This window comes from Camelus dromedarius, chromosome 8 (genome assembly GCF_036321535.1).
Source record: "Camelus dromedarius isolate mCamDro1 chromosome 8, mCamDro1.pat, whole genome shotgun sequence".
NCBI lineage: Eukaryota > Metazoa > Chordata > Mammalia > Artiodactyla > Camelidae > Camelus > Camelus dromedarius.
Window position 1 is genome coordinate 78,529,101 of NC_087443.1, and position 23,298 is coordinate 78,552,398.

Consider the following 23,298-nt stretch of genomic DNA (forward strand, 5'->3'; position numbering starts at 1 on the left):
AACAGTTATCCTCAGGTTTTAAGCAGAAATATAATTACTTTGTCCTACTCATCAATCAAAGACCCACCCTTTAAAATCTGCCAGCTGTAAAGGTCAGGCTTAATTGATCAGAAGGGAAAAAATTTCATACTGTCCTACCTTCCTTTGTAAGCCAAGTGAATTAGTAATTAAAAATCCCCCATGACCATCATCAATTCCCTTTACGTATATTTCCTATAACTGATTTCCCCAGAAGTGGCTTAAGTGGCACCTGATTCTTCCACATCGCTAAATCCTTAGCTCAAGCAGTCTCGTCTGCAGACAGGTAGCCTGGTGATGGGGAAACGGTGAATGGAATCTTTTTATAACATGCAGGATGGAAATTGGAAAAGGACTTCCTACCTTCCACTGATTTTGTAAACAGATGTGAGTTTGGGCAGAAACGGTCATCCTTCCTACGTTTTTTTCTCCCTTAGTGTTCAGATCCTATTAATCATAGTAAACTGAAATTTTACCCAGGCCAACGGATTTCAGAGCCCTTGCCAAGAGGAAAACTTCAGCCTAAGAAATCCACTCCCTGCCCCTCCCAGCCCTGGAATTTCCAATGACCAAGACAGTGAATTGTGCAAAGGAAGGAAACAAAAATGAAAATCCAAAGACGACATTCACTTCAGCTCTCCTGCGTGAGTGCTCTGAACCCTGTTTGGACCCCAGACACACTGACCTAGCTTCCATAACATAGGTCACCACCTACATCACTGGGTTTTAGAGCTGTCCCGAGGCGATGGGGGACTCCTAAACCACTGTTGTCTAAGACCTGAGGAAGCAGAGAGACTTTTCCAAAAATAAAAGACAAACTGAGGGCGAAATCCACACTGACACTGGATACCTCAACTTGAAAAACAAAACCAGACACAGGTTTGTGGTTCCCAGGACGGTTCCTCTTCCCACCTTATGCTGGGGGTACCTGAGGCTTTGAAGCCCCACCTTGTCCCACCTCACACACTCTCTCCTGCACTAATCTCAGCTCTTCTCCTGGTTTCTCCTGACCCACCGGTAAAGATGCTCACATCGAGATCCACCACCCTGACCTGTCTCATGATCTCAGCACCAAACTTCCAGCTGCTTCCTGCACATCTAGGCCAGGTGGCCTCTCACATGCAGAGCGTCCAAACCCCACAGTTCAAGATCCTTCCACCAACACCAGCCCTTGACGCCTGAATTTCCCACCTCATTGATGGTAGCACCCCACACCCAGAAACATCTTTAACTCCTCCCTTATCCCAACTGCCCACAAATAATTAGGCCATTTCCCAGTGCTCCACTGTTTCCAGCATCCCCTGCCCCTGCCCTGGCCTAAAACCCGTAGCATCTCCTTCCCAGAATTACACAGTGGAGATGTCTTCCTGGAACACAGATCAGATCACTCATTCTAGCAACTTGAAAATATTTAATGGCTCCTCTTTGCCTACTCAATAGAGATTAAAAATAAAGAAGGTTGTTTATTTTGGCCCAACAAAATCTAAAGACTTTCTAACAATTCCAGCTGTGTAAGCAAGTCATGAGCCACCTTCAGATAGAGTGCGTCCCCTGTCCTTGGGTCTTATGATGTGGTCAGCCTTCTCTGTAAAGGCTTCCTACTCCTGCGTGGGAATGATGGGGAGGAGTTTCAGACATCAGGCATCAGGCAGAAGTTGGACAAACTTGAGATCCATGGGGCCTACTTATGCCTTTGGGACATCAGCCTGGCCCATGGGCTCCTTCTGGGAAAACTGCCCTGCCAGCCAGGCACCCATAAGGCTGGATGTCCGGAAGCCATGTTCCATGGCATGATATATTTAAAGTGATGAAAGGGAAAAACTTACAGCCAAGAATACTCCATCCAGCAAGGCTCTCATTCAGATTTGATGGAGAAATCAAAAGCTTCACAGATAAACAAAAGCTAAAAGATTTCAGCACCACCAAACCAGCTTCACAACAGATGTTAAAGGAACTTCTCTAGTCATCAAACCATAAGAAAAGAGAACAAAAAGAAGAGAAAAGAAAGACGTACAAAAACAAACCCAAAACAATTAACAAAATAGCAATAAGAACGTATGTATCGATAATTACCTTAAATGTAAATAGATTAAATGCTCCAACCAAAAGACACAGACCGGGTGGCTGGATACAGAAATAAGACTCATATATATGCTAGAGACCTACTTCAGTGCTAGAGATACATGCAGGCTGAAAATAAGAGGATGGAAAAAGATATTCCATGCAAACAGAACCCAAAAGAAAACTGGGGTAGCAATACTTATATCAGATAGAAGCCATGTTCCTAACTTCTAAGCCTGCCTCCTGACCTGAAATGCGTGCATAAGGATGGAGCCTGAGAAGGTTAATCGAGAGACATGAGCTATAAGAGCCAGGCACCGGCTCCTGTTAGGGTAGCTCTAAGCCAAGGGCCACACTCTTGCTACCAGAGCCCAGGGAGCCTCCTTGGTTCCTGTGCTTTCTACAACCTGATGGCTTGTTCTTCTACAAAGTTCACTGGTTTCCTTACAATGGTTTTTCTTTCCTCTGCAACAGTGTGCTTCTGGTTCTTGCAACTCCGAGCCTGACCAAACCCTCTGCTCTCTGGGTTTCCCAAAGCCATTGAGAGGGCTGACAAAGATCCCGTCCTTGTGCTGGAGCTTTCTCCTGAGTGCTGGGACGGGAGTCTTATTCCCGAAACCAACTCCCCGTTCTTCCTTCAGGGAGCAAGTTTGACCACAGAGAGCTCAGGGGCACAGGTGACAGCTGAGGCCACTCTTCATAGAAGAGATTTGGCAGGTGTCCCTCCCTGACCAGACTTCAGTCAGGCTCCTCAGAGCCCTCTTCCTGATTGGCTTCATCTAGGTTTGCTGTCTTGGCCCGCCAGGCCCAAGAATCCCAATGAATCCGGTTTTAGAGAGAATCCTGCTAAGCTGGTTTCACAAGAATTTCCCTGACCTGTGATATCTAATCAAGCCCCCTCCCCCCCCCAATATCTAATCAGGTTCTTCTCAGTGATTTTCCATCTGCGGGGTCCCTCGCTCCATCCACCCGCTGTAGGTCCCCGGCTGCCCTGTCGCAGTCAGGGCTGAGCTCAGTTCTGTACTGAAGTCTCTCACCTGCTGCAGTAGCTCGAATAAAATCTGTCTTGCTATTTTTAACCAGTGTCCAGTGCAATTTCTCTTTAACAGATGGGAACGGCCTCGTGGGGACATGTCAGAAAGCCAGCCCCCAGCAGAAGCATGGTGGCCACACAGGTGCTGACTCCGACTAGGACTCTCCTTGACCAAACCTGAGTCAGTCTCCTCTGAGAACTCTTACTGACAACGCCTCACTCTTGGGTTCTGTCCTTGGTCCGCTTTGCCCAATTTTAGCAAGAATCCTGCTGGGTCAATTTCAAGAAAATCCCCCACCCTCGATATCTGCTCAAATTCTTCATTCCCCACATGTCAAGTCAATTTAGCCAAAATTGCCTCTGATGTTTCCTCTTAGAAATCTTCCATCCTTTGACCGCCTCCCTGCTCCCTGGCTATAAATTTCCACTTTTCCTTATTTGATGTTTGAGCCTAATCTCGCTTCCCTACTGTAAGACCCACCATCGTGGTCCCTGAATAAAACCTGCTGACCCTCTTTAACAAGCGTCATGGCTGATTCTTTCTTTAACAACTCCTTGCCTTCCACCAGAGTTTAAAGACTGCCTTTAAAGTATTCTTCCATAAGGAGAACTTTCAAAGTACTGATTGATCTAAAAGGAAGGAAAGAAATCCAGGAGACGTGTCTCACTTCTCACCCGGGTTGCTTGGGCACATTCCCTGTGGCCTGGATGGCTAACCTCTGGCCTCATGGCTAGCTTGTACTTGTGTATAAGTCATCAAACTGCTACCTACCCCGTGAGCAGACATCCCTGTTGGATGTAGGTGCATTTCAAGTTGACCTAGTCCTCGGGAAAAGAAGACAGACATGTCCGCATGAGGTCACCTGGGCTGGACTGTCCTCCCAGGTCCCTCTGAGTGCCCCGAGGAAACATGGCATTCTTCTTAATGACTCCCGGTGGGGTGCCGGTGACCAGCTGTGTGCCCTGAGCCTGCTGCCATCCACACCACCAGAAGCTTCTATCAGTGGGTTCACATTCTCATCACTGGCCATTTCTGGGCTAGGTTTTCAAAGGATGCAAACTAAAAATCTGCTACTACTGAAAAATAAGCTTATAAATAATGCTCTGGGGGCTCCAGAAAGGATCGACTAGGAAAGCTCCTTGCAAATCATGTTTTTGTCTCGGGTTGACTGTGTCAGTTATGGAAAGGATTTCGGACCCCTGAGAGCTCTGATGGAGGCAGGTGGTGAGGGGTAACGAGCAGCTACAAATGTCTACATGTATAATCACACACATGGACACACCCATACACATTTTCACATGTATCGGTTCATCTGCCACAGTTTCGAATTCAAATTCAAGTGAGGATTAAAAGACAAAATTTGCGATGTGATAAACAAGTCTTTCAAAGTTATTTTTTGCTAAAGTCTGTGAGTTGAAATATCCTATTAACCCAGCAGTCTCCTTACAGTCCCATCAGACAATGTGACTTAAATCCACAGGATTTCTCTCACGAAAAGGGAGGGGAAAAGCCTATTTTCGTGCCATTGATGTTAACAAACTGAGCAAAGTTAGGAACTGGAACCATCTCACCTAGTGTTTTTATGGTTGAGTGGCTATGAATTGAAGCTTCATAAAAAATGATTTATGAACGCACTGATACTGTGCGTGTATTTAAACTGCACCTGCTCCAGTTCTGAGAAGATTCTGTATTTGTCCCATTACTCATTCTCAGCGGAGTGCCTGCTCTGCTCTGGCCTCACCCCCCTCCCCACGCTCAGCGATCTGGGTAATCTCTGCTTCTGAAGGCACTACCTGAGGCAACCAATATTTCTTCTGCTTTGTTTGTTTTTTTGGAGACTGCCAGCCTAAAAGCCTGTGTGTTTGGAAATTCAAATCAGCCTCAAATCTTGTCGGAGTCACAGAGCTCTCATTTCAGGTGAGGGGGAGACTACTCTCCAAAGCACATTTCATTATTAATAAAAATAAAGGCGAGGGAAAGTAAATAAAGGCTAGAACAGAGCACCACCTGGTCAGAGGCGAGTTCTTACCTGAGTCTGGAAGGCTCTCGTTTCTTTCCCAGGCAGGGTGATCTTTGGGGGATGAGAAGAGCCGACTCTGGATCTGGAAGAGAAATGGAAACCTTCCCAGTTTGATATTTTTATTTTCCAGATAGATAATCTTCAATAATGTATGTTATGATTTTTTTTAAAAAAAATCAAGACATGTCCCTAGAATCTCTCCTTTCTCCCAAGAAAGAACTCCAGATGGTAATGAAAATACTCCTTTCCCTTTTCTCCTGGGTCAACTCCGCCAGTGAAGAAAGGGTGGGTTTCTGATGATGGCAAAGTGCACAGGGAGGAAGCAGGGAGGAAGAAAAACAGGTCGGCTAATGTGGGTTTGGCCACGGATTTTGCTAGTAGATCAAAGAATCACATTCCATATTTGTTGCCTGCCCCAGCAGAGTGCTGATGGGGGTTGAGCTGAAACTGGACATTCAATAAATATTGATAAATTGATTAACCATGAGCAATCAAATTTCAGGAATTAGCCGTCAAGGCCCGGGAAATAAGATTAATGTATACAAAAGTGTTCTGCTGTCTGCAAGGATGATCGTGACCCTGACTTTCTCTGCCAGAAGACAAAGGTCTTTAGAAAAGACAGTGGCCCTTAGAATCCACTCTGCATCTCCTCGGAGATCGTGCACCAGCAAGGACCCCCATCTCCCTCAGTCTTTGACTTTGCCCTCCTTCACGTCTCAAACTACATTTCCAAATCTTTCTTGAGTTAAAAGTGAAACCAGAAAAGTCCCTCCAGGAACACCCTCTACCTTCCTCCTTTCACCTTCCCACTGGCCCCAAACCTTCTGGAAGCAGACAGCCACGCTCCCTGCACCACGGCCTCATCTCCGGCTCAGGCCTGCCTGCCACGCGGTCCACTGAGTCACTCTGATCCATGACACTGAAATGCACCTCGCTCTCTCCAGCGCCCACCTCCCAGCCAGCTCCATGGGATGTGTGGTACCAACACCTCCTGGGGGCTGCATCTCCCAAATCCCCCTCCACTGCCTCCCCGCCTCCCTCTGCTCCCCTCTCTGAGGCTCATGGAGGGCCTCAGAACTCTTGCCAAGACCACACCATGCCAGCAGCCCCTTCCCTCCTCTGTGTCACCAGTCATGTTTCTCTAAAGCAAATCTGGTTATGTCCCTTCCCAGCTTAAAATGCTCGAATTTCTAACGAATTCAAAATATCGTTAAAGCCATATTCATGCAAGACATTTCTGCAGTGTGGCTTATTATGGCAAAACCCCAGAAGTACCCAAAACCGCCAATAGCAGGGACTGGCTTTGTAGATCAGAGCACGTGTGTTACTGTGTCTATTAACATTATGACAAGTGGGGACAGGGGGAGGGATAAATTGGGAATTCAGGATTTGCAGGTACTAACTACTATATATAAAATAGATAAACAACAAGGTTGTTCCCTACTGCACAGCACAGGGAACTACATTCAATATCTTGTAATAGCCTATAATGAAAAAGAATATGAAAAGGAATATACGTATATATAAATACATGTGTATAACTGAATCACTACTCTGCACACCGGAAATTAACACAACGTTGTAAACCGACTATAATTCAATTAAAGTTAAAACACTACAAAAATGCTCCTAATTCCTGCCACAGTCTCCACACCTGCACATCTGCAGACATAAGGACATGTCACGGTGGCCTTGAATGCCACGCATATTTGGATACTATTTCCTAAGTGACAGGGAACCTTTGGTGATTTCTGAACAAGGAGAGTTCGCACCTTATGCTCAGTTGTGTGTTCAAGCTTAGTCCTGTGTACATGTTAGATTAGCGCCTCTTTTCTGGAGCCTTGACTCATGTGCTGAAATTAGCTGCAGCCTATGTAAGATGCAATGTTTTCCAGCTATGTTTTATCAACTCTAACATACAATATATTTTTTAATTTTAATTTTTTATTGTGGTTAATATATTTAAAATAAAATTTACCATTGTAACCTTTTCTGAAAGCTCAGTGGCGTTAAATACATTCATAATGCTGTGCAACCATCACCACCATCTGTCTCCGTAATTCTTTTAATCTTATAAAACTGAAACTCTATACCTATTAAACAGTAACTCTCCCTTTACCCATCACCCTAGCCTGGCAACCACCATTCTACTTCCTGTCTCTACAATTCTGACTACTCTAAGTACCTCATATAGGTGGAATCATTTTTGTGACTGGCTTATTTCACTTAGCATAATGTCCGCAAAGGTTCATCCATGTTGTACAGAACTTCCTTCTTTTTTAAGACTGATTAATATTCCATTGCATGTATACACCACATTTTGCGTATCCATTCATCTGTCGGCAGACACACAAGTTGCTTGCATGTTTAACTGTTGTGAACAACGCTGCCGTGAACATGTTGGACAAATATCCCCTTGAGATCCTCCTTTCAGTTCTCTTGGATATATACCCAGAAGTGGAACTGCGGAATCATATGACAATCCTATTTTTAATTTTTTGAGGAGCCACCATACTATTTTCCACAGGCGCTGCACCATTGCATTCCCATGAACACTGCACAAATGTTCTAATTTCTCCCACGTCCTCACCAGCTCTTGTTATTTTCTGGGTTTTTTTTTTTTTCACAGTAGCCGCTCTAATGGGTGTGAGGTGGTATCTCACTGTAGCTTCAATTTGCATCTCTCTCTTTTTATTTATTTACTTATGTATGTATGTATGTATGTATGTATGTATGTATTTATTCTTAACATTTTTTTAATTGAGTTATAGTCAGTTTACAATGTTGTGTCAATTTCCAGTGTAGAGCACAATTTTTCAGCTATACATGAACATACATGTATTCATTGTCGCATTCTTTTTCGCTATGAGCTACCACAAGATTTTGTTTATATTTCCCTGTGCTATACAGGATAATCTTGTTTACCTATTCTACATATGCCTGTCAGTATCTACAAATTTTGAATGTCCAGTCTGTCCCTTCCCACCCCCCTCCCCCCTCTTTCAATGATTAGTGATGTTGAGTATCTTTTCATGTGCTCATTGGCCATTTGTATGTCTTCTTTGGAGAAGTGTGTATTCAAGTTCTTTGCCTATTTTTGAATTGAGTTATTTGTTCTTGAGTTTCAAGAGTTCTCTATATATTCTGGATATTCTGGATCTTATCAGACGTATGATTTGCAAATATTTTCTCCCATTCTGTGGGTTGCTTTTTTATTCTGTTGATACTGTCTTTTGATGCACAAATTTCTAAAATTTTCATGAAGCCTGATTTGTCCATTTTTTTCTTTTGTTGCCTATGCTTTTTTGAGTCATGTCTGAGAAATCATTGCCAAATCCAATGTCTTGAAGCCTTTGTCCTATGTTTTATAGTTTTAGTCTTCTAAGAGTTTTATAGTTTTGGGTCTTACATTTAGGTCTTTGATCCATTTCCAGTTAATTTTTGTACATGGTGTCAGCTAAGGATCCAACAGGAGTGATCATTAAGCGACTCCTAACTCAGTCCATTCAAGACTTTGCCCCCTCTTAGGCCTCTGAGGCCATCAGTGTGTTATTTAGTGAACAGCAACAGTAATTCACCAAGGCCACACAATAGAGGGAAAGACTTAAGACCTCTTTTCCACCTCTGTTCCCAGAGGCTGCTGAGCCTACTTCAAGCCTGGGGTCACACCAGGAGCAATCACTGAGGGCTCACTGCAGCCAGGCAATTATGACAACTCTGCGAGAGAAATTATTCCCATTTTACAGAAGTAGAATTTGAGGCACAAAGAGGTTAAGTAACTTGCCTAAAGTCACATAGACCTAGTAAGCAAGAGAAGGAGCCCAGACTGGAACCCAGGAAATTACCATGACTCCTTGTGAGCAGAAAACTATGATCAGGATCAAACACATTAAAAGAATCATAATACTTTACAATCATAGGAAATGTTCTGGTCTGCAAAAGCTCTTCCATACACACCACCTCATTTTGAGTCTACAAAGTCCCTGAGATGTGGCCAGGACACACTGAGCTTTTTATACAAAGAAACCAAGGCTCAGAGAGGGTAAGAGACATAAATGCTCAAGAAGAAGGTGGCTCGGGCACCTATACCAGCCCCCCTGAGCTTGGTCTGGCGTTCCTTCCACCTCACCTCACCACCCGCCACCTTACAGAGCCCAACCTGCCCAGCGCCGCTATAACAGGGAAGAAAAACCTGACTTTACTTCAGATCTGCTTCTTTAGATGCAACCTTGAGCCCTGTTTCCTGGGCTTAGTCTTGCTGGTTCTGCCCACATTCTGTAAAAGAATGTGGTTATAGCCTGAAATGTACAGGACAGCCCATTCTCAAGGCTCCGATCTATAAAGGTGTAACACTTTCCCGTTCAGATAAAGATAAAAAGTTGCAGAATGGAAAATAACATTTGTCTTGTCGGAAGTTTACAGGGACATCACGACCTGACCCACGTGGACAGCTGCAAGGATAAAGGATTCCAACACCAAGCAGTTTGCAACAACCACCCACCCCCGCTCCCCTTTTTAGTATAAAAGGAGCCTGAATTCTGACTTGGGGAAGATGGTTCTCCAGGACACTGGTCTGCCATCTTCACAGTCTGCTGGCTTTCTCAATAAAGTCATTATTCCTTGCCCCAGCACCTCGTCTCCCAATTTATTGGCCTGTCGTGTGGCAAGCAGAACAAGTTTGGACTCAGTAACACTGCCGCCAGCAGAAATCCCGTAGTCAAGTCTGACACCAGCGAGGATGTTGATCACATTGACAGCAAATTGATCTATGAATTCCATCAGGAGCCAAAAGCTGTGTGCTAGCAAGATCTGAACATCGTAGGTGCCATAATACTGGAACTTTTCCACTTGTATAAGACTAAATGCTTTACAAAACCACTCACATTTTCTCATTGGATCCTCCCAAGTCCTGCCATAATAGCTGTGTTCTAATGAGCAAATACGTTACTGTATTTCGCTGGTTTTGCTGTTTGCTGACTCTCCCGTCATGATATCTGAGTACTCACCACAGGCCCACAATCCCTTATGTGCAATTTTAAAATCCAGGAGGCTCTGAAAGCTGAGAGTTTTTCTCTAGGAGTTTGTAGAAAACTAATCTGACAGCAAAGACTTACCTGAACTAACCTGAGGCTATTTATGATATTAATTTATTCCATTTCATGTGAATATTCATATATTTTATTGCAGAAACATCAGTGAGCTTAATTACAGGGTGCTGCCTCAGATCCCACTGGGAGGGGTAGGCAGCACCACCTTTCTGAAATAAAATTACGAAGTCACTGTTGAATTACATTTGGCCCCAAGAGTTTTGGACGGTGGATTGCGGATTGGTACCACAGATATTTAATGAATTTACTTGCTTCTGGGTTAAGGTTTTCCAAATATCCCTCATCCAGTCCCCACAAGATAGACATTATCTCTGTTTATAGATACAGACCCTGGGGTGTGGAGAGATTCAGTAATTTGCTCTACATCACAGAGCGACTAACAACCAGAGCCCAAACAACCAGAACTAGTGTTCTCAGCATTCCCCAGATTAACATGAGCGTGTGTGCGTGTGTGTGTGCTTGTGTGTACAGAGGTGAGGGAGGTAGCAGAGATGGTTTGTGGACTTTGCAAAGCATTGAGCAAGTAAAACAGGGCCTGAAACTTCATATGCCCCAGGAAAGAAGAGAGAGGTGAAAAACAGGGATTTCCAGACCTACACGGAGGCACCCCCTCCTCCACTTTGCCTCTTCTGGACACCTGCCTGGATGGCAGGGAAACAGAGGAGAGATTCTGAACTTGTCAAAGACCAAGGATGGATTTTAGCCGGCAGGGTCTTCTTTTGGGGATAATGGCAGACATTGTGGGAGTCTGCCAACAGAGAAACAGGGAAGAGGGCCATCTCTTCTCAGCATCCCAGTGCCTTCCTCTGGGGGTGATGGAGGTCCCGCTAGAGGGCGGATAACAAGCACGTGATGTGGATGGATCCAGGCTGAACTGCCGATGGGCTAACGCGGCCTCTGGGGTCTGGGATACACTCTCCAGGGCCAGACGAGATGAATGATTGCTCTTTGCCAGCGTGAGATGTTTGCATTCAATCTTCCGAACGCTATTCTGTAACAATAATTAATGTCCGAGCAGTTTATGGATCAATGGTGTATTTTCTGGTGAGCGCAACCCTGCACCTATAACAACTCAAAACTGAGATTTATCACTCTGCCACGATGCCCTCTTCATGCTTCATCTCTGCATGTTTACATCTGGTTTAACTTTTTCTAATCTAGAATAAATCAGCATGAAGAGCATTAGATTTTTCATTTAGATTCTCAATTGCCTTTTATTACCGAGATAATATCCCTCATCTGATTGCAAATGGTGGGACGGCTCCCTTGTTACGATCTGAACAAAGATGCTACAGTTCAGTCCCTCCTTGCTTCTCCTTCACTTTGGTTTTCAAGGTGGGGGTGTGGTGGGGTTCTGGTTTGAAAATAAGACAAATCAGGATGTAAAGAAGATACATTATTTCGATCACTCCTCCTCTCCTAAGACTCCCAGAGGAAGACAGCCTACCCTGGGTGCCTACTGAGAAGGGGGTCTTCAGAGAGTTCACTCTGTTTTCCAACCAGTGACTTCAGCCCCTGCCTGTTTGCAGGGGTAAATGGGAGCAGCAATGATGAAGCACGTGGCTGGAGATTTTTATGCAAACATCAGGTGTGGGGGTGGGGGAAATAACACCATAATCTAGGCATGTTAATTACCCAGTTGCAAAGTCAAATCTAGCTGAACTATTTTGTATATCAAAGAGGTAGATTTCCCCTGACTCCTTGAGTTTTCCTTTCAGTATGTTCTATTATGTTTCCTATCATTTGCAACATTTGCTCCTTACTTTAAAGTGGGAGCTGATGATTCCAGAAACTGAATCCATTTCTTGTACCTTGTGGAAGCTTTTTTCCCTTCTAATTGTTGACTGTCACAGTCTTCTTTCCTTCCGTTAGAGTCCCAAACTGCTTGAAATACTTCAACATCGAATGCCATAAAGTTACCCTGACTTTGGAACACTTGGGAAAGTTCTGAGAATTCAGTCACCCACTCAGCCCTACAACGTTAACTCAATTGATGTCGCTTCTCTTCCTCCAAAGAAAATGAGACAAAAAAGAAGAAAAGGATGAAGGTATTTCCTGTCCTTTGGCTCACCTGTTCACAGGAGCTCCTCCCCTGGGCCTGGGGGAAAGGGCTGCCTATCTCACACTGGTGACTGCTTTTCACAACTGTTTTTAGCCAGACTGACAGAAAGCAATCTAAAAGGAGCCCTTTTTCTAGCTGACTTTCACTCCTTTTCAGAATTAGAAGTGATGACTTTTACTTGGTGAGAAATAGCAGAACAGGGTCCTTAATGGCTTTGTAACGGAAACGCAGTAACAGCTACACGGCAGAGCGGTTACCGCGTGCCAGGGACTGTGCTAAATGCTTCACAGGGATTAGGTAATCTCCATGGCGACTCCAGAAGGAAGGTACCACTGGGCTCCCAACTGAGAGGTGAGGAAATGTCTTTCTTAGTATTATGGTTAATAGTAACATCAGTAGCAACATGATAAACAACTTAACGTTACCGTGATCGTATGATGAACAGAGCACCGCCTTGTCTTCCTGTGACCCCACTTTCTTCCACCCCGACAGATGCGCTAAATTTATTAAACCCATCCCAGGTATGAAGCAACTGATGCTGAAAACGAGAAGAGTTCATCAAAGTAGGAATTAAGGGGCAGAGTCAGGATCAAAATTTAAGTTTACTTGAATCAGGGCCCAAGCCCTCACCCCTCTGCCACCTCAACTGAACATCATCTATTTAATTAAGATGCCAAAGTCATAGCAGAAACTTATTACGGTCACAAAAAAAAAGCTGCATAGTGCATGATTTCAGTTACAGAGCATGCCAGGCCAGAAAAACCAAAGTGGCAGGAAGCAGCCGAGCCGTGGTTGCCAGGGATGAGCTGCGGGGAACGCTGAGTGCAAAGGGCACGAGGGAACTTTCTGGGTCGGTGGAAATGCCCTACCTCCTGACTTCGTACTGGTTACACGACTGTATGCATTTGTCAAAACAAAATGAGGTGCACACTTATTAAATGTATGAATATTAATGTATGCAAATTATACCTTAATAAGGATGATTTTTTTTTAATGTATCATGGATAAGCTCCAATTTAGCTTAGAGTTTCAATTCAACAAACAGAGTTAGCGAGAGAAATGACAGGGACCCCGACCTCAGGGATCTCACCACCTAGTGAAAAAGCCCCATCTTAGGCATCTATAGACACAAGTTAGAACAGGGCCAGATTCTCACCAGGAGACCCCTGCTGTTGCTCCCATTCTGCACCCAGGAGGGCCATGTGTTGGCTTAGCATCGCCTTCTTGAATTTTTCATAAATTGCTGTACAACACATATAACATAAAATTTACCACTTTGGAGGGGAGGGTTCAACTCTGTGAAAGAGTGTGTGCTTAGCATGCACGACGTCCTGGGTTCAATCCCCTGTACCTCCATTAAAAACAAACAAATAAATTAATAAACCTAATCCCCTCCTCAAAAAAAAAAAAAAAAAACCAAAAGAAAAGAATTTTTAAAATGTGCAAAATCAATAAGAGCTCAAAAAAGTTTTAAATATATATTTTTTAATTTACCATTTTAAGTGTCCAGTTCAGTGAGATTAAGCCCACTCACCCCGTTGTGCAGCCATCACCACCATCCGTCTCCAGAGCTTCCTCACCCTCCCAAACCAAAACTCCATTCCCACTCAACAGTAATTCTCCATTCCCCGCCTCCACCCAGCCCCTGGCAGCCACCCCTCTACTTTCTGTCTCTGACTTTACCTATTCCAGCTGCCTCCAAACAGTGGAGTCCAACAAGGTACGTCCTTCCGTGACTGGCTTATCTCACTCGGCACAAGATCCTCAAGGTCCATCCACGTGCAGGTGGGCGGCCTTCCACGCGGCTGACACGGCGCTTTGATGCACACACATCTTTCATGTCGATGAAGCCCAGCTTACCCATTTCTTCCCTTTATGGCCTGCACCACCTTGAATTTTTTAATAGTTTTATCTGTGAACTTGGCGTTTTGTAGAGAAACCCCAGAGGACAGCAGAGAACGCAAGTGAGCAGAAAGACGTGGCCAACGTGTGTGTTTGTAGATTTCCTTGCTGTTCCGTCCACAGAGAGTGTTCGGGTGCCCTGTGATCACAGAATTCGGGTGAAGCTACAACGGGTGGGCGTTCAGCAAGACTCAAAGTGAGTACAAAGTAAGCAAATTACCCCGAAAATGGAGTCAGCAAAGGGCTGACAGCCCCGAGAGGAGGCCATGCTTTCCACTGGAACCAGACTTACTTCAAGTGCAGGAAAAGGGCTGGAGAGTTCCGAGAAACACAAATACGAGCAAGCCCCTCATACCCGTTCCCACACGTCACGTCACTGTGTTAGCCGACTGCTCGTGCTGAAAATCATGGAACAGGAGAGCGAGAGACAGAGCAGCCCCAGTTCCCTTTCCTTTTGGTCCCTCCTGACTCATCAGTAACTGAAGGCAGAGAGTGTTGGTAAAATATGCTTATACCAAGGAATGAAATTAAAATCTGAACTGGTGTTTGCAGCGTTTTCATTGTTCTAGTAAGAATACATATCTGCACGGATGAGATTAAAAAATGAAAATTGTATCATTTCAGTAATTCCAGATATGAGTTAATTGCTTTTATGTTTGTGTTGAACCCAGCATTACACAATCTAAAGACGAACAGTAAAGTTCACGGTAATCATTTAAAATTTTAATTTTTCTTTCCTGAGACCAACATGAAATAGCAAATAAAAACCACTGAGGCAAAACAAGAGAAACCACGGAAAAGGACATACTTAAGGCCGTAAATGACATTTTGCATGGATTTTTTTACCATGAGGGACCACATGTTCATTTTTGTCCTGTTCCCCACAAATTATCCAGCCAAACCTGAGTCAGCGGCCATTCATTGTGGAACTACTGCAGGGAAAGTCTTCAGATTTTGGTCCCCTGCCTCTGACAGCCCACACAGTGGCTCGCACACAGCAGCAGCACGACAAAGCTGCCTTCGTGGGTGTTATATCAACAGTGAGAAGCGCACGACGTGGACTTGAGCACGCGCGTTGCCCGTACACTGGGGGGCCCTCTGCATGTCCATCCGCCGAGACCCAGGCCCTTCCACACACCTGGTGGAGCCCATCACCACTCAACAGCCTTCCTCTGAAGCTACAGAGCAATCCAAAGCCGCTAAGCTGGAGAAGCCAGCAGCGGCCCGAACTCATCGCTGAGGCGCCGAGGAGCTATTTGTAGCTAAAACAATGAGCTTTGTGAACTTTCTTAAAGGGAGGACTGGATCACAGGGTTTGAGCCACCTCGGGGTGGCCGCTCAGGGGCCGGCCCCCTCACCACTGACCGTGGGCAGCTTTGCTGGGAAGAGGCTTCTTGTCCTCGATATAAAACGGCAAGCAATTTATTGGCTACTTTCAGAAAAGAATCCCCCCGTTCGTCTTCAGCCCTGTTTGTTTCTCTGATACACCATTACTCCTAATCCTGGATGTTTTCCAAGATACTTATTTTGGGAGCTGTCTCAGAGTCTTTTCTGGGTGGAGAAAGGATATAAATTAGACTCAGAGAGGAAATTAAGCAATTTCTTCATTCGGAATTTGATTAATGAAAAGGGAGGTAAAAGGAGTGACTTCTATTTTGGAGCTTCATTTAGGCAAATTAGAGCTGATGTCTGTCTGTCTGACTGTCTGTCTGTCGGTCACTAAAAGATGAGTGAATCTGGAAGGGAGCCTAATGTACGTATCCAATCAGACGAAGCTCCTTATGCAAAGTCATCAGCCATTATTCACCCTGGCCTCAGGTTTTCCTCTAAAACACACTTTATGCACTTTTGTTTATTCATTCATTCATTCATACATATATTCCACAATGGTTCTTGAAGGCTGACCTGGTACTGGGGGCAGAGTCATGAGCAAGAATAGACTAGGGGCCCCTTTCCTTACAAAGCTCCCAGACAGAGGCTCAAACCTATGTGCCTCCAATTCCAAGGACTCCTTTTATTTCCTTTTTTGTACTGACACGAAAATGCTAAATACAGTGTAGTAAGCAGAATGCTCAGGTAGCCCCCAAGATTCCCACCCCTTGGGGGCCCATGTCCCATACGTTCTCGATCCTTTGATCGTGAACAGAACCTGTGAAGGTGATGGGCCATCACTTCTACAATTAAATTATGTTATATGACAAAAAGATTTTGCAGATGCAATCAAGGCTGCCAATCAGCTGGTGCTGAGTTAATCAAAGAGAGACCACATTGGGTGGGCCTGACCTAATCAGGTGTGTCTTTCAAAGAAGTCAGAGGGATTCAAAGCAGCAGAGATTGTCCTGCCAGCCTTGAAGAGGCAAACAAACATGCTGTGAACTGCAAACAAACCCATCTGGCTGGGGCCACATGGAAAGGACCTGAGGACAGCCTCTAGGAGCTGAGCGTGCTGGCTGAGAGCCCCCAAGACAATGGGGACTTCAGTCCTACGATCACAAGGAACTGAATTCTGGCAATAACCAGGGATCCTGGAAGAGGAGACGGGCTGCAGATGAGATCACAGCTTCACCTGACACCTTGATTCAGCCTGGAGAGACCCTAAGCAGAGGGGCCAGCTAACCCACACCAGGACTTCTGACCTACAAGACCGTGAAATAATAAATAGGTGTTTTTTAAGCCACTAACTATGTGATAATTTGTTTTGCAACAATAGAAGAATAATACGAGTGTAACCGAGCAGGACCCTGGGGGGCCTTCCAGGGTCAGACCCCTTACCCATACCCTCTGCTGCAGCTCCTCTCTGAAGGACCCAGATAATAGTATCTCATGTGTCTTTCCTGAGCTTTTCAGATGCTTAAAACCACCACCAAAGGGGAGAAGTGAACTACTTGATGATCAAGAGCATGTGGCCCCCAGACCTTCTGGCGCCCAGGGGCTGATAGCATTGACCTCCACTGTAACTTCCACAGCAATCAGAGAATTGAGCTGATCACGTGCCCTAGGACCCCCTCCCTTATCTGGCCTTTAAATATGCTTTGCTGAAACCCTTCGAGGAATTCGGTGTTTTCTTGGGCATAAGCCACTCCGTCCTCCTTGCCCAATCAGCCCTGCAGTAAACTTTCCTCTGCTTCAAGCTCCGACGTTTCAGTTTGTTTGGCCTCATGGTGCAGCCAGCATATGAACCTGCTTTCAGTAACACAGGTAGTGTCTGCCAGATTGTCTTGCTTTTTTTAAGTAGCCAATCAGAGCTGAAACTATCTATGATCCTACACTAAATTGGCATTATCTCAGTCATAAGTAAATAAACAAGTTGCCTCAATTAATCTATGCAGAGTGAGCACAAGAAAACAAACATATTCCTTGGACTGGAGAACGCTGATTAGTGACGCTATGGTCCACCATGTCAGGAAACATGGAAATACACGCTATTTAACGCAACATGGGCCAATCTTGATGATATATATCTGATGATATATTTTATAAATATGTTTATATTATCCTTGACAAGCAATGCTTTAACATAAGTTCCACTAAATTTGGAAAATTTTCAGCCATTGTTTCTTCAAATCTTTTTTCTGCTCTCACCCCATCCTCACTCTTTCTGAGAGTCTAATTGTATGTATCTTTGATCTTTTGAGATTCCTCCTTCTCCTTTTTTCTCTCTTGTCTTCAGTTAGAAATTGCACTGGTCTTTTCCTCTGTAGCATCCAATTTGCTGTTAATCCCATCTAGCAAAACTTCCATTTCAGATAGTATGACAGTGTCATTTTTTTCTTCTCTGCAAGTTCTGTTTGGCTTATTTTCATATCAACTAATTCTCTTCCCATTATGGTAATATCTTCCCTTAAACCCTTGAATTTAAGGGGGAAGAAATATATTTATAGTATTTATAATAGCTTTTTAAAAAGTCTTGGCTGGCTAATTCTATCATCTCTCCATCCATTTATGAATCTGCTTCTATTAATCATAATTTCTTCTGGTTAAAATCACACTTTCCTGCTTCTTTGAATATCTAGTAGGCTTTGTCTGGATGCCAGATATTTTTAATTTTGTATTATTGCTTGATGGACTTTTTTGTAATATTTTTAAACTTTATATATATTTTTATTGAAGTAGAGTCAGTTTACAATGTTGTGTCAATTTCTGGAGTACAACACAATGCGTCAGTTGTACATGAACATACATATATTCATTTTCATATTCTTTTTCACCATAAGTTACTACAAGATATTGAATATAGTTCCCTGTGCTATACATATATTTATAAACTTTATAAACTTGTTGTTTATCTATCTTATATAGTTAGTATCTGCTGTTGTAATCTTTTAAAGAGTGTTGGACTTTGTTCTGGCAGGTAGTTAAGCTACTTGTGAAAAAGCTTGATTTTTTTCAAGGGCTGTGTTTTAAATTGCTATAGGATGGATCTAGAAAAGACTTTACTCTAGGACTAGTTTAGTAGACTTCCAAGGCATGACCCTTCCAGAATCTCTACTGAATTTACCATGTATTCAGCAAGGTCCCTACATCCTCGATAGCGGGGGACTTGAACGATCCGTGGCCCTGAGCGGGCGCTGAGAATTGTTCATCTGGTAGCTGCCCAGCAACTGTTCCCTCTTTGCCAGTGGTTCTTTGGCCTCGTGGCGTTTCACAGGGCAGACTGGTCTCCAGCCACAGACTCAAGGGAACTGCCACAAACTTCCGGAGCCCTTTCTCTGCCTGGTCCCTCCTCTCGGGAACTCTGTCCTGTGACTTCTAGCTGGAATTCCAGAGGCTACTGGGTTCTGTTTAGGGTCTGCCTTCCTGTGCCACCACCTAGAAATTGCCACTCCCTCTGCTTGAAATGCCTTCCCCTGCTCCGTCCTTACTCCACATCCTCACTCTCCCTGCCGGCCACGGGGAACGTCAAATCCTCGGTGAAGAGCATGTGCGCAAGGCTCTCCCTTGCTGAGTCCTCTGGGTCTAGAGCTCCGTGTGGACGCCCAGACGTGGCACTCGTCGGAATGGCTGCCCCACCACCAGATGATGTGAAGGGGACAAACCCGGCCTTTGGGACCTCTGTGCCCCCAGCACCGGGCACAGCTCCCGGCACACAGTAGATACTTCGTACATTTTTTAAAACAATCTGGCCCAATATTTCCTCTTTAACTCATATCCTCCACCAAAGAGGGGCGAGAACCTGGGACGGCAAGATCAGAGGGGACTGAGAACCCAGTGGGACTTAAGAATGGAAGGAGATGCTTAGTGAAAAACCCACGGAAAGGAAAGATGCCTAAAGCCAAAGGAGAGAGAGGATCAGTGGGACTCTAACTGCCTTTTCCCACCGGATTCTGCCACAGGTGACTCTCTGGGGCCGCCTGCGAAGTGCCCTGGGTCCCCAACTACTGCTGTCAGGACACATGCTGCTTCCCTCTCTTCTCCCCCAAGACCATGCAAGAAACACAGCCGCAGAGCAGGATGTAGCTAAGGCAGAATCTTCCTTCTGCCGCTCCTAACGGTGTCTCTGTGCAGCCTGCATCTGGGCCTCACAGAATTTTCTCTTTGGAAAAATAGGGCTCCATGTGCCTTGCACAGCTGTGGTCAGGATCAATGAGGCAATTCAGGGACCAACCAACACAGCCCACTTTGTTCCATCTCCATCTCTGCTCTCCTCGCACACAGTGGTCCAGCCACTCTCCTCCCAAATCCCGCCCCCCCCCCCCGCCCTCCACACCAGCCTTCTCAACACAGCCAATTCACGTGGCCTTCTCGGTCATTTTCTCCTTGGTTCATGCAGCTGGGAAACATTGGTCTGAAACTTCCAGATCAAAGGTTCAGACCTGTCGAAGTTTCAGAGCTGAATCAGAATCCCCTGGCTTTCATGTTAAAAATAGAGATTTCTGGACCCCAGCCTTCTCAGAGCCCATGGTCTACTTAGAAAGTTCTCCTGAGGATTCTACAGGACGCTAACATGTAAGAGCCATTCAGTCCTTCATGAGGTGATGAACGTCATTTAGATCCTAGGAAGTCTTCTACGGGAGGGTGCACCTTACATGAAAAATGCCCCGTTAATGCTTCCCGACTCAGTTCTGGCTTTACCAGGCAGGACTCACATGTGTGTGAACTCACATCATCAACAGTCTTTGGTCAAAGATGGGATTTGCTGCTGACCACAGGACTGGGTGGGCTCTGAGTAGAAACTGTCCGTTCAGCTGAAAGACAATTTGGTGAGTAATCTCTGAGCTGTTTGGGGAATGGAGATTAACAAGCGAAGAGTCTAGAAGGTTGTAAGTCCCTGTCCCTTGGCGCTTTGAGTGTGCAGAAGGAGGGCAGGGGATGTCCACCCACTTTAAACAGGACTTCTTGCACAGAGACAGCATCATCAAAGCACTGGTCACAATTAGCCTGGGCCCGAGGGCCATGTCTTCATGTCACGGCTCGGCGACAAAGTTGGGGATGGCAGAAAAAGGCACAATGGAAATTAAATGCCAAAGATGAATCACTTTCACGGCATGCTGCCTCCGTGCCGGGCCCGAGGCGCAGCCTTTGTACAGATTACCTCCCTTAAGCCTCCCAGCAGCCCTGTAAGGTAGACGGCAGCACGGTTGTCATGAACACAGATGAGGACACCAAGTCTCAAAGAGGTCAAGAAACTTGCCAAGGTCACTCAGCCACAAGACCCCAGGAAGACTCCATCCAGTGCCCTCGCTCTTAGCCACACCACCACCTTCCACCGACCATCTCCCCCGCCTTGGTTTGGCTGAAATGTGGGACATGGTCCCCCCATCCATGCCCAATTTCCCGGTGGAAGTTGGGCAAAATGATGTCAGATCTCATGAGACTTGGCGATGAATGTTCGGGATCAACTTGTGCTTCACCTGAAATAGCCCTTCATGGTGCAGTTCACGCGGAGACCTCAGTCACCAGGTGTGCTTCTTGACCTGACAAAACTCATCTCAGACCTCTGACCTCTTGCGCCTCTTCAGGACCTTGTCCCCTGACGACCAGCCTCCCACTGACAGGTGCACAGAGGGGCTGGAGGAATCCGGTGAGCGGGCGGCATTGATTCCTGAGGATGGTCGTTCCATCTTTGGCCTCTGGTTTCCCTCCTCCTGCATTTGGGCAGAGGCTACCAGACATCGTCAAAGGATGAGTGGCTGAGGCTGCGAGGAGACTCTGGGAGGAACACCAAGCACGCTCTCAGGCAGGAGGCAGGCTCTGGGCATGAGGCCAAGGATCCTGACCTGTTCATTCGGTAGCAAAGCTAACTGAAGGATTTATTATCCTTTGTGAAATGGCCTTTTCTCAGCCCTCCTCACTCTGGAGGGATCGGTGACTTCACTGCAGCCAGAGCCACCCGCACATCCCAGTAAAAACACTGCTGGAGGCCGAGTCTTCAGCAAGAAAAGTGAGACTGGGTAGACTCTGATCTGGCTAAATCTCTCCAGCTTGGTTAGGAATTAGGTACATTGTTCTGCACCTTTGATAACTGTGAGAAGAAAGGGGATGTTTGTTTTACTTCCTATTTGGCCTCAAGCGACTTCTTCATTCCCTGAATAAACTTATCTTGAGGCCCAAGCACTTAAAACTTGAGGGCTTTTATTCCACACGACCTAAGGGCTCACTTCAGCCGTTGGAGAACATTCATCGGAGCCCAGAGTGGTGTTTCTCAACTTTAGCGGGACATCAAAACCCCCTGGGGAGCCACGTCTGCTTCTGGCCGTGATGCGGGAACCAGACAAAAGCTACATACAAAGCTACTGTTTCCAGACACTGGACAACAAATGGTATGGGGCTGTGATCCCGGAGGGAGGGGGAACGAGAGGGGTGAACCCTACCATCTTCCACCCTAGAGGCAGCTTCCCGGCCGTGTCTTGGGAAGGCGAAACTTGAGAGAGCCCGGGGCCTCACTGAGCACAGGAGGCAGAGGTGAGGACTCAGAGAGGCCGAGGCAGCTAGAATCTGTGCGGCCAAACACCAAAGAGCTGCAAGGAAAGAGAGTCCTAGCTACCTGCAGGGGGGTCCGCGGTCTCTGGCTGAATGTTGATCTGCACGTGCTTAAGGGAAACTACCTGAATCCAGGAAAAGAAGCTCCCTAAGTAGGAAGCCAGCCCCTGCCAGGACTCCAGCCAGAGCTGGGACAGTTGTGTTCCCTCTGGCCCTGGTGGAAAGGTCTCACACACACAGGACGTTAAGTCGAGTCCTCACGAGGCTCATGCCTTGGCGGGTGGGTACAGCTCAGCAGTGGAGCACGTGCTTACACACACGAGGTCCTGGGTTCAGTCCCCAGTCCCTCCATTTAAATAAAATAGCAAAAGATCACGTCTTAATGGTGGGTCTGACTTAGCCCCGGATCAGGGCTCCTTACAGGCTGAGCGGCTCTTTGTTCTGGGGGCAGGGACTGTCCTGCGCACTGCAGAATGTCTAGCAGCAGCCCTGGCCTCTGCCCGGTAGGTATGAGTAACATCTGCCCCAGGTTGTCACAGTCAAAAACGTCTCCATTTGGGATCAACAGATACACATTACTGTATAAAATACAGATAAACAGCAAGGACCTACTGTACAGCACAGGGAATAATATTCAACTTCTTGTAATAACATATAATGGAAAAGAATCTGAAATATATATGTGTACGTATAACTGAATCGCTTTGCTGTATACCTGAAATTTACATTGTAAATCAACTGCACTTCAATAAAAAACACAATTTTTTAAATAAATAAAAATTTTAAAACATTTTTTAAAATGTCTCCAGATATTACTAAATATCCTCTGGGGGACAACACTGAGAAGCACTGCCCAAGACCAACATCTGCCAAAAAGGAAGTCTCAGAAGGATCAAAGTGTTTCCAAGTAACACAACCTGATGCCAGAACAAAGTTCAATTCTCTATAAAGGACAACAACAGAATCAAACAGTCACCCTGGGTCACAACGGCCTTGGCTGGGCCTCAGGCATATGTAGTTTTAAAAGTTCACCATGAGGAAACAACCCAAATGTCCACTGACAGATGAACAGATAGAGAAAATGTATTATCTACACCCTGGAGTATTACTCAGCCCTAAAAAAGAAGGGAACCCCACCACTGGTGACAATATGAATGAAACCAGAGGACATGA

General features: G+C 45.5%; 1 protein-coding gene across 3 annotated transcripts in view; it reads right to left on the reverse strand.

Annotated features, from left to right (window-relative positions):
* C8H10orf90 (chromosome 8 C10orf90 homolog) overlaps positions 1 to 23,298 on the reverse strand; it is a 211,619-nt gene that overhangs the window by 183,267 nt on the left and 5,054 nt on the right. For all 3 annotated transcript variants that reach the window (XM_010993280.3, XM_010993281.3, XM_064488530.1), the window contains exon 2: positions 5,143 to 5,215. In XM_010993280.3, coding sequence (XP_010991582.3) covers positions 5,143 to 5,215 — 73 coding nt within the window. The remainder of the gene's footprint in view (positions 1 to 5,142; positions 5,216 to 23,298) is intronic.